The 11,348-nt window shown below is 39.7% G+C and overlaps 1 protein-coding gene across 1 annotated transcript in view; it reads left to right on the forward strand.

Annotated features, from left to right (window-relative positions):
* Positions 1–11,348, forward strand: part of CCDC141 (coiled-coil domain containing 141) — a 258,070-nt gene that overhangs the window by 80,925 nt on the left and 165,797 nt on the right. Inside the window, exons 4-5 of the mRNA XM_006878954.1 lie at positions 3,903–3,978; positions 4,156–4,409. Coding sequence (XP_006879016.1) covers positions 3,903–3,978; positions 4,156–4,409 — 330 coding nt within the window. The remainder of the gene's footprint in view (positions 1–3,902; positions 3,979–4,155; positions 4,410–11,348) is intronic.

Consider the following 11,348-nt stretch of genomic DNA (forward strand, 5'->3'; position numbering starts at 1 on the left):
ATCTCTTTTTGTTTCTTGTAGTAATGTTTTGTGATTTTCTTGGAAAAGGTCCTTTGTACTTCTGGTTAAATTTATTCCCAAGTATTTAATCTTGTGATTAGCTATTGTGAAAGGTATTGTTTCTCTTGGTTCTGGCTCTGTATTCTTTTTGTCGCTGTAGATAAATCCAACTTATTTTTGTATGTTAAGATCAAAGAATTGATGCCCCTGAGTTGTTAGTATAAAACACTGAATTTGGGAGAGCTCTGGTGGCCTAGTGGCAAGGTCCTGTACCAGTCAGATCTGATTTGATGGTACACGCGCACAAAAATAACAAAATAAAAAAACAAAACAAAACACTGAATTTAATATGAACTTGAAAAAGCTAGCAGCAGGGTTTTTAATGGCAAGGGTGATGTGACTTTGTCTCACATATTTTTGGGCATGTTATCAAGAGTAGTCCTTTAAGGGGTTTATCAGCCAAGGAGAGGAAGATCTTCAATGAGATGGGTTGACACAGTGACTGCAACAATGGCTTTTAGCACATTGTGGAGATGGTGAAGATGACACAAGGTCAGGCAAGGCATCAATTTGTTATACAGAGTTCTAGTGGGTCTGAGTTGTAGACACCTAACAACAACAACGACAATTTCAATTTGGAGAGCTTGTTTAGTAAGCTGTGAATCCACCTAAGTTGTGTGTATCTTTCACTTTGTTTTTATTGTTATGTGCCGTCAAGTCCCCTGTGACTTATAGTGAACCCGTGTACAGCAACTCTGAGGCCTGCCCTGTCCTGACGCAGTCTCACTGACTCCGATACATCAACCCCCATTGCCCCAGTTACTGTATCAATCCATCTCATCCAGGGTCTCCCCCTCCTGCATTGACCCTTCACCCTTCTGAGCATGATGTCCTTCTCCAAGGACCAGTCCCTCCTGGCCACATGTCCAATGTATGCACAACAGTATCAATCATAAATTTATTTATGCCTAGTAGTTACGGTAAGTTGTACAGGTATTAGTATACAGTGTTTTTTACACTTATGTAAGTTTTTATATATAGTGAAAACTAATCAAAACAATGAAATTCTTGGAAGATCTACTAAAATTTAAGTAACTTATGGTACACATCACAAAGCTTTGTGTTGATCAGTAAGGTTTTGTGTATGCAGAAATACAGTCTTTAAAATAAACCCACAACAGAGACTTTTCTATTTCTCAAGGTCATGCTATATCTAGATAGCTTATCTTTGAGGACATATATATCACTTCATAAGATCAACTAATAGAACAAACAGATAGAAAGGTATTAACTGCAATAAATAAAAGGTATGAGGTAAGAAACTGACCGTGAAATAACTGAGGGAACAGATATCCGTTTACAGGCCATTGTGATATCAGCTGACAGATTCATTCCAGTCTGGGCACATTTTTATACATGATCTTTGGCTCAGGAGGCTATATGCCTAGTGTTATAGTGGTATTGGATATATTATTAGCATAAGCCAATACCTTCAAAATCTCTACTGTTCTTAACTCCCAGCGTTGCAGTTTGCAAATGGACATTTTGGCTCATTATACAGAGTCTCATGGGACACAAAGGTTAGTCTAATCCACTGGTAGCCTGTGTTACCATCAGCACTTAAAGCTGTGCTTCCAATCTTATTTGAAAAGTCAAGTGTGTAAAAATAAGCAATGTAAAAGAAGGAAGGGAATAACATGAGCAAGCCCTGCTACCCACCTACACGTACGCTGTGTGTGTGTATATGTGTATGGAACAGGCCACAACCTTTTCAGTGCAAAGGATAAAACGTATATAGGAGGAATTTGCCATACCAATTTTTACATGAAGCCATTTTTAAAATTTGGTTTGCTAGGCCGTATACAAGCTATCCTCACCTTATGTTTTTTTCTTCCCCTCCTCAGAACTTATTCTAGACAGGTCTTCTTCTTGTTTTTGCTTCTTGTTCATGTTTGTTTCTATTTTTTTTGTTAAAGAGATTTACGTGGATATAAATATTCTACCTGACTTTTCCTACCTGATTTGAATTCTCTCATCCTTCTGTCCTGGTTCAAATTTCTGATTGTTTTGTAGTTTCTTTGGACTAGTACAATTGACTACCAACCAAATTACCCAGTGCACATGATTTCTCACTCGGAGTAGATGACACTGTGGAAATGTATTGGCCACATCTACATCACAGTATACACGACTTCGGGTTTTTCCTTTCCATCTCAAAATGGGTATTCACTTATCTTGTTTTCTCATCCACATTTTATTTAGGTAAAGAAACAACAGTCTCTCAATTACCTCAGTGTAGTCATCACAATGTAACCACCTGTCAAAGGTGAGGATGCTAGAGGGCCCCAGCGAAAACTCACTGCTGCCAACCAGACCCCCTAGCAAGTGTCTGCAGCTGCATTCCACAGAGGAGGAGATTATCCCCATCTTCCTTCCAGAGAGCAGCTCGTAGGTCCATACCACTATGGAAGCTGACCTTTGAGTCAGCGGTACAGCTTTCTCTGAGCTGTGCCACCAGAGTTCCCAACAGACCAGCACACAACATTGATTCTCAATAAGGGACTTAATCTCTGGAGGTTCGCTCTTCACCGTTCTCATCCCAAAGCTAAGGGGCAGGACTCTCTAGAGATACTGTCCTGTCATCTTCTTTTCTTTCACTAACAGGTTATGTCAAAGAGAGCCCTGTGTTGTTCACTTCACCACCCCCACCCCCACTTCTACTGATGAAACATTCTTTTTGGACATTCTACAGCTAGTTTCATTCAACCATTCTATAAATATGATAGAGCATTCCCCTTGTGCCAGCCATTAGTCATGATCTCAGTCCTGCTATCGGCTACTGGCAAAGAGGCATAAACCAAATGATCCCACATATAAATACAAAGCTGTAACTGAGGTAAGAGTGGTGAGTAAGGGGAAATTTTTCTAGGAGATTGTGTAATAGGATTTAAATCTACTGCAATTGTCAGGCTGAGGTAATCTTACCAGCTGTTCCTCAAGGATGTAGGTAGTTTATATTGAAAATCAAAAAGCTTAATTAGTTGTCATTGACTCACAGCAACCCTATAGGCCAGAGTGAATCACTCCAAGGATATAAACCTGTATGGAAACAAACTCACATATTTTTCCAACTTGTGTCCTGAGAGTTTGCATGAACATTCTGGTTAGTATCTGAAGACTTAATTACTGTGCTTGCTACCAGGGAGCCTTACTTTGCTTACATATTTAATAAATTCCTTGCAGCAATCTCGAATGCACTCAGTTCGAATCCATGAGCCACTCCTTAGGAGAAGGATGGGTAATCTCCTCCTGTGCGATAACCTGCATCTGAAAACCCACCAGAGCGTCAGCTATGGGTGGGTTCTGACTCAACAGCACATAAAGGCAACAATAACATGGTTGCAGGATCACGGCTTTCCAAGTTGCAGGCCCTTTGTCCCCCTGCAGCAACAATGGAGTGAGACAGCATCTGGGTTTCATGGAGGAGACAGTGTTATTAAAGCAACAAGTAGCCTTTGCAAATAGGGGTGGCATGAGGCATCTCTGCTAAGAGCATATATCTTCTGGACAAAGGAGAGAGCAAGTTCTTAAAAAAAAATTCTGAGGCAGGAAAGGACATCATGTTTGTTTATTTGAGAAGGTGAGCTTTCAGGAACTAACCTGTTAAGAAGAGATGGGCATCACATTTATTTATGAAAGGAGGTGGGGTTGCAGGAACTTGCTCAAAGGGAAAAGATTACGGTAACTGGGGCATGCGCAATAGACCATGTTTCTGGATTTAATTCTCAGCATTTAAATAACTTTGGGCAAAAGTTAACTCTTGGCCACAAATAGCATTTCTGAGAATACTTTAGAAGTCTGCTGTGTTTGAGCTGGTCTGCTTTGGACCCTCATTTCTGTAGAATCCAGGATTTTTATCATTTGTTAAGGTCAGCAAACACAAGGAGTTAGCAGTTTATGGCCTTAAAGCAAATAGCAGTATGTCAGGAGGGGCTGAGGGATTTAGTCCCAGGACAAGCCCCTGCTTCCAAGCTCAGCATGATTTATTGTCAAGCAGAAAGCATGCATATATTTTAAAGTGGGTGAAGGGGCTGAATGGTACTCTAGAAAAGCTTGCTTATGCCACTATTCTCTGTTCTTCTCATTTTCTCCTAGAACTCTTAGAGCGATCTCTAGCCCTACTAAACAAAAGTCACCAACTCACTGAATTAATAGAAAAATTCAAATGCGACGGGCCTAATGTGAATCCAGAGTTGATCCAAGGGGCTCATAATAGCTGCCTGAAGATCGACAGCCTTCTTGAACTTTTACAAGACAGAAGGCGGCAACTAGACAAGTACCTGAAGCAACAGCGACAGGAATTGGAGCAGGTTATGCAGATATATCAGTGGGACCAGCAAGAAAGCCAGGTAATGCAAGGAGGTTCTGGTGATGTTCTTGCCTCAGCTCATGGTATGGTTGTTCTGTGGGTTGGCTACGCTTCAGCAGGGGTGTGGGGTGGGGAGGGGGTGGCTGTCTTGCAGTAGTTGTGGGTAAATCTTTTGGGTTTTGATTCAGAAGTGTTTGATCCAGAGTACTGTGTTGTTTTCCCAATGGAATAATAGCAAAAGAGATATTTATCCCTTCTCATTATTATATTGCATTTCTAAATGGGAGACCACTGTGGGAAGTTTTGGAAAAAAGACTGTTCTATTGTTAGAGTCATTTTCTCACTTTGTTTCAGGCCATTAATTTTAGACACATTTCTTTGAAATTCTGAAATGTTAATTGCGTCTTTCTTGAAAGTTAGAGGGAAATGATGATGCGGACCAGTGAAAAGTCTGTCAACCCCCAACAGAGATAATGCTGTTTGAAGAGCGGTAGCAATGAAGTGGTCTGATACTTTTGCCTGTGCCCAAACCTCAGAGGGAGCTCTGGTGGCTTACTGGGTAAAGAGCTTCCCTGATGGGGGAACTGGACCCACTAGAGAGGTGTGACATGACCATCTGTACACTGTGCCACCAGAGCCCCTACTACAGCATCAGAAGATGAGGAACGCTAATGGCCTAGTTGGTAGGGAGTTGTGCTACCAAACCAAAAGTGGCTAGTTCGAGTCCACAGGTTGCTCTATAGGAGAAAGATAGGCACTATCCTCCTGTGCAATTTATAGCCTCTGAAAACCCACTGGAGAGTAAGCTACAAGCTGCTTCTTACTCGACATCAATGAGTTTGAGGTTTGTTTGCTTTTTTAGCTGTTCCTAGGTTAGAGGGTAGAAGGTGGAAGGTGTTTAATGAGTTTACAATGACTCAGTACTCAGGTTGTAGGGACAACTCTAATCAGTTGTCAATAGGCTTACAGCACATTTTTTTTACCATTAAATCAGATCTGACTGATACAGGAGGAGACTGCCCCTCCTTCTCCAGCAGAGCATCTGATGGATTTGAACCGTGTACCTCTGGGATTACAGTGCAGCTTTTTGACACTAGGCCACCAGAGCTGCCTTACAACACATTTTTTAATTCCAATTATTGCACGTAATAATGAACAGAATTTTCAAAAATCCTTAACTCGGGTAAAATATTTACTGAAACATTTCAAATTGCCCCAATATTGTAAATTGAATTAGTACACAGACATTTTAAGCAGACAGATGAAGTGTAGAGGGAGTTTTCTGGGCCTGAATGCACCATAAAAGACTCTCGTTACATGCTTTTATGTTATTACTCTGAGTTGAAATGTAGCAACAGACAAACATCCAGGAACAAACACGAAGTCAAAAGAAACTTGTTCTTATTCCAAGTGAGAACTTCAAATAATTATTGACCTTTCAGCTATTCCTGTTAATACAGTTTCTCAATCTCAGCACTACTGACATTTAAAAAAAGCAATATAGTAAAACTTTTGTCATCAAGTTGACTCCTACTCATAATTAACTTATGAGTAAACTGATGGCATAGTGCAAAACTTGATGGCCTTGCTAACCAGGAAGTTGGCAGTTCAAATCCATCTGTCATCATGAGTTGGAATGAACTTGACAGCAGTGGATATTTAAAGTTTGTAGGATGTTGAGCAGAATCTCTAGTCTAGTAGCACCAGATGCCAGTAGCACATTTACCAACTTAACAACTCAAATTATCTCCAAACGTGGCTATATTTCCACTAAGGCCCAAATCACCCCCAGCTGAGGATTACTGTTACAGCACGATGAGATTAACAGTCAGCCAGAAGATATACAACAACTCGGGCAGGTGTAAACATGGTCTTACCTGAGTTTGTGAGTTTTTCTGCCAGTTCTCTTTTCAAATTTTGTCAGTGCAATGATGAAGAATAGCATCAAGGACTCCAAATTAAGTGTGACTTCTTATTTCTATTTGAAGGCCTATGATCATCCTGTTCCTGGATTATTTAGTTGCATGTTGACCCTAGAACCTTAGGGAAGTAGGAGATGAAAGCAGCCCCTGCCTCATTGGAGGGTAAAGTGCCACTAATCACTGTTGAAACATGACAGATGAGATTGTTTTTGTCAGTCCTGTACTTTTTTAAAGGGAATGTAGGAGCTGTCAAACCTTATATTAATAAAATGTTAGCTTTGTCAGTCATTTTAATCACTTAAGAAAAAGGAAAATTAAGTGGTGAATAAGAGCAAAGATTACTGATGAATAGTAATGTGGATGCCTGAATAACTGATGCATGTTCTCACTTAAGGGTTGTTTAAAGTTATGTTTAGTGCTTCTCAACTTCTATGTGTGTATGGCCCACCAGAACTACAATAGGTCAGCTAATGTTTCTTTGGGAAAGAAACTAAATGGCTAAAATGATAGCGACTTAAATAAGATTACAGGAGTAACCAAACAACAACAACAACAAAATCTTCCTTAGAATATGATACCTGATAGCATTACCATTTAGTTTTAATTTTTTTCAGAAGTAAAACTGTGCACTTGTTTTACATTTAAAGATGAGCTGCTGACCTTTTCAACTACAGCAGTATCTTACTTTGCTGATAATCTGCTTCATTAATGAAAATCAGAGGCAGCTTGGAATATTCTGTGCATAATTAATTATCTTGGCAAGAAGATTTATGAATGTAATTTTTCTCAATTGCTCCAATCAAGCATAAGAGAGACAAACAAATAAAACTAAGCTATTCATAGTCTCTTTGTACAAGGCAGTGTCAAGGACACCTAAGAGAATTATGTATGACATGAGAACAGACAATTGTTATTAGTACACAGATCACGTAAAGAGACATAATTTTAGAGGGAAAAATAGTATAGCTTGCAACTGGAAGGCTATTGTGTAGTTTATAATTTGAGTACTATATATCCCATAATCATGCAGTATATTCTTGTCAATAGACAATTAAAATTATATCTGAGATGACACATATACAACCTCATGGCACTTCCTGTCTTATAACTGGTGAGCAGCTATCAAACTGTGTGTGTTCTCTTTTTATTATGTCATTTTCTAACAAGATTTAGATGTTTGGATAGTAGAATAGCCTGAAATAGTTTGAGATGCTTGTGAAGAACCTGGTTTAGTGGCTAGCACCTAAAGATTTTAAACAATCTCTTTTGGATGTAACTTTCAAACAATAGATAACATCAGATTGAATGATCTTGATACTGGTATCCAGTAGGTCAATTCCATAACAGATACACATAGGTATCCTAGTACTTGTAGTTTCTAAATCATCACACAGTTTCACGTTAGCACATAGCTTGTCTCTTGAATTCAAACTAATGCATGCCAACAGCAAGTACAAAGTATCTTGACGTGTCCGTGGGAGAATCAAGTGCTTTTGAAAGCAACTGGAACTTTTCCTAATTAGAGTGCTAACCACGTGGCTCTCAATGCCATTACATATCAAAGATATTGTAACACAGAGACTCTGAAACAGACAGAATGTAAATGAATCTCAGCTTCTTATTATATGTGTGTGACTTTGGGAAAGTAACTTGACCTCTGTGCCTCAATTTTCTAGTCTGTTAAATGAGGATAGATCAGGGTATCTACCACTATATTTGTTGTAAAAATAGACAAGATCATGCAAGTGACAATGCTGAGAGCTCAAGTTGTCATATGGTTAAGTTCTTAACAAATATTCACCACATCACCACATACTCTGATGGACGTTCATTTAGCTTTATTCAGTATCCACAGGCACCAAACTCTGAACAAATTCCTAAACCGCCAGATACTCCTCGAAAAGCAAACAGAACTCCAGAACTCAGCAAAAACCTCAAATGGGGTAAAGATGGAGCATTCAGCTCCTATAGCAATTTATAGCCTTGAGCACCCTATGAAGCAGTTCTACCTGCATTATAAGCTTGTTATGAGTCAGACTCACCCCCAAAAGTTTCCAAGGCGGTAAACTATTAAGGAAGCTGCGTGCTACATCGTTAGCCATGGAGAAGTTGGTGAGTTGATACCATTGCTTCAGTTAGCACCCACTAGCTTAAGCATTGTGTCACCAACTGAGTTTTGAGGTTTTTCTTTGCTTTATTGGATACTCACATGAACACAAAATCCTGCACTAGTTCTCTAAATCACTTGATAATTCTAGCTTTCCAAAACATTACTATGATTTTAAGGGGGAGTAAATGAAATTTTATCCTAGTTTATTCAAAGATTCATTCTTTTTCCTGAAAAATAATCTAAAAATCAATTTTTCTCTCCCTAACCTTAACTACTCTTTAGTTTATTCTTTTTGTAGCTGACTATGACAGCAATAATAAACAAAGAAACAAAAATCTAAGCCAGTTACTGTGCAGTTGATTCCTACTCAGAACTACCATGCAGGGCAGTGTAGAACTGCCCTGCAGGATTCCAGGGCTGTAAATCTTTAAGGAAGCTGACTGTCATAACTTTATCCCATGGAGAGACTGGTTGGTTCCTACTGTAGATCTTTTGATTAACAGAGATGAGCTTAACCACTGCACCACCAGGAAGCATGATAGCTGATTACATTTTCCTTAAATCCAGTTAATCACTTCTGTATGTTGTTCAATTGAATGAATGACTTAATATTATGTTAATAGGACATAATTATTTAAAGAGATTGAGATTGTTAATAGCTTTGGTTTGCTTGGCTCCACAATCAACACTCTTGGTACCAGCAGCCAGGAAATCAAAAGATGAATTGCATTCAGAAAGTCTGCTGTGAGAGACCTCTCCACGGTACAGAAGAGCAACAATGTCAGTCTGGAGACTAAGGTGCACCTGACCCAGGCCATAGTCTTTGCAATTACTTGCTATGCATCAGATTAGGGATGATAGAAGGAGTATTAATGGGTGCCTTTGAGCTATGGTGCTGGAGAACAGTATTGAATATGCTATGGACTGCCAGGAGAACAAACAGATTCATCCTAGAGAGGGTGAGACCAGGCTGCTCCTTGGAGGCAAGGATTCTGAAGCTTCGTCTGACATACTTTGGGCATGTTTCAAGGCAGAACCAGTGCTTGGAGAGGGATGTCATGCTTGAGAGGGTGAAGGGATAGCCCAAGAGAGGAAGACCCTCAATGAGATGAATTGATTCAGTGACGGGGGTAATGGCGGTAGGTGTGTTGGAGAGAATAACATTGGCACAGGATAGATCAGGAATAAGGGCTATTGTACATAGGATCACTATGAGTTGCTGGTGACTCAACAACAACAACAAAATTAGCTGACAGGGTTATGGGGCCTGGGGACATGTTGTTGTTGTGTACCTTCAAGTTAGAACCAACCCATAGCTGACCCTCCAGCTGGTTCAAGAATCAGTTAATAACATGGGAGGAGATCACCCTTTTTCCTGTGGAACTGCTGGTGGATTCAAACTGGGTGCCTTTGGATTGCCACTGCACCTCCTTATCACTATGCCACCAGAGATCAATTACACTGTGACTAAATTACATTCTTATAAGTGATGAGGCTGATGACAAATCTGGGAAAGGCTAGGTAAGGCCTGTTCCCTGGGTCCATTGTATGAGCTCCCCCTCCCTCACATAGTTCTATTATATGACAACATTAGCTGTTACGGTTTGAGCTACAACTATAGCACTGTCACTTCCAACCTTTGACACTGTTCTCCAGACTGACTAGGGAGTAAAACTATTTCTGTTCTGGAATCTCTTTGGTTCCCTATTAATTTTAATGTTTTTTATAGGGAAAGTCCTAAGAAAACAAAATTTAAAATGTCACACTCAGTTTTTAGAGAAATAGGTTGGTGAGCAAGAGAGGCAAAGAATATCACACAATACAAGTGCAAGTTTAGTCCAGCAGTTCCAAGCCAGACTAAAAGCAAGACACAATTCCTCAATTCAGTTAGATACTCAGTCAACAAGTGAATGTCTAGGTTCAATACAGCAGCAAAAATGCAGGAAGTCTTTGGTTTTCTCAATTGTCCGGTGAAATTTATCACAGAACAGTTACAAGTCAGCTTTCCCTTCAATCATCCAGCAAGCAAAACCTTAAACTGTGACTTCATTTCCAAGGTTCCTCTGGTTCCAACTTGCCACAGTCTTTTCACAGCAGTGTCACAATCTCTTCACTCTCTCTCCACCATCATCTCCCACAGTGTGGAAAGTACTCTCTTAAGAGAAGAGTATCACACAATGTAATTCCAGGTTTAGTCCAGCAGTCTCAAGCCAGATTAACATGGCACAATTCTTCAATTAGTGCAAGTCCAGATTCAGTTCAGTAGCACAAATGCAGGAAGCCTCTGGTTTCCTCAATCATCCAGCAAACTTCTACTCAGAGCAGCTGAAAGTTAGCTTTTCCCTCAATCATCTATCAAACAAATCTTTTAACTGTAGCTCCATCTCGAGGGTGTTTATGGCTACACCTTGCCACAGTCTTTTAATAGCAGTACCACAACCTCTTCACCCTTTCTCCACCACCCTATTTCACAGTGTAGAAAGTGCTCTCTTATAATGGTACCACAGCTGCTGATGATTTGCAACAACATCTGACCACAATAAAGTTAGCTAGAACCCATGCTCCCAACAGAGACTAACACAATGGATAGAAAAACCAATTTTTTTTAAATTGTATCTTATTAATTTTAATGAACATTTACAGAGATTTTGGATTTCCATTCATTCATTCATTGTTAAGCTTTTCTCCCTGCCCACCTCCCCACCCCCAGTCCACTCTTCTCCTTGGAAAGTAAAAGAAAAATTCCTTCATTGGTATACAATCCCTCGCTCCAAGTTCATTCCACTATGCTACCTTAATTCTGGACTCTTGTGATAACCAAAATACCCTATCCATCATATATCACTTTTAAACTGTTCTCTCCCTCATCTGTTTCAATGCGGTATACATAATTTATCCAGTTTTTCTCATTCTTACCCTAACCCTGATGTCAGTCCCATTCTACAAC

The sequence above is a fragment of the Elephantulus edwardii genome, unplaced genomic scaffold, assembly GCF_000299155.1.
Source record: "Elephantulus edwardii isolate Elephantulus edwardi_28Jun2011 unplaced genomic scaffold, EleEdw1.0 scaffold00001, whole genome shotgun sequence".
NCBI lineage: Eukaryota > Metazoa > Chordata > Mammalia > Macroscelidea > Macroscelididae > Elephantulus > Elephantulus edwardii.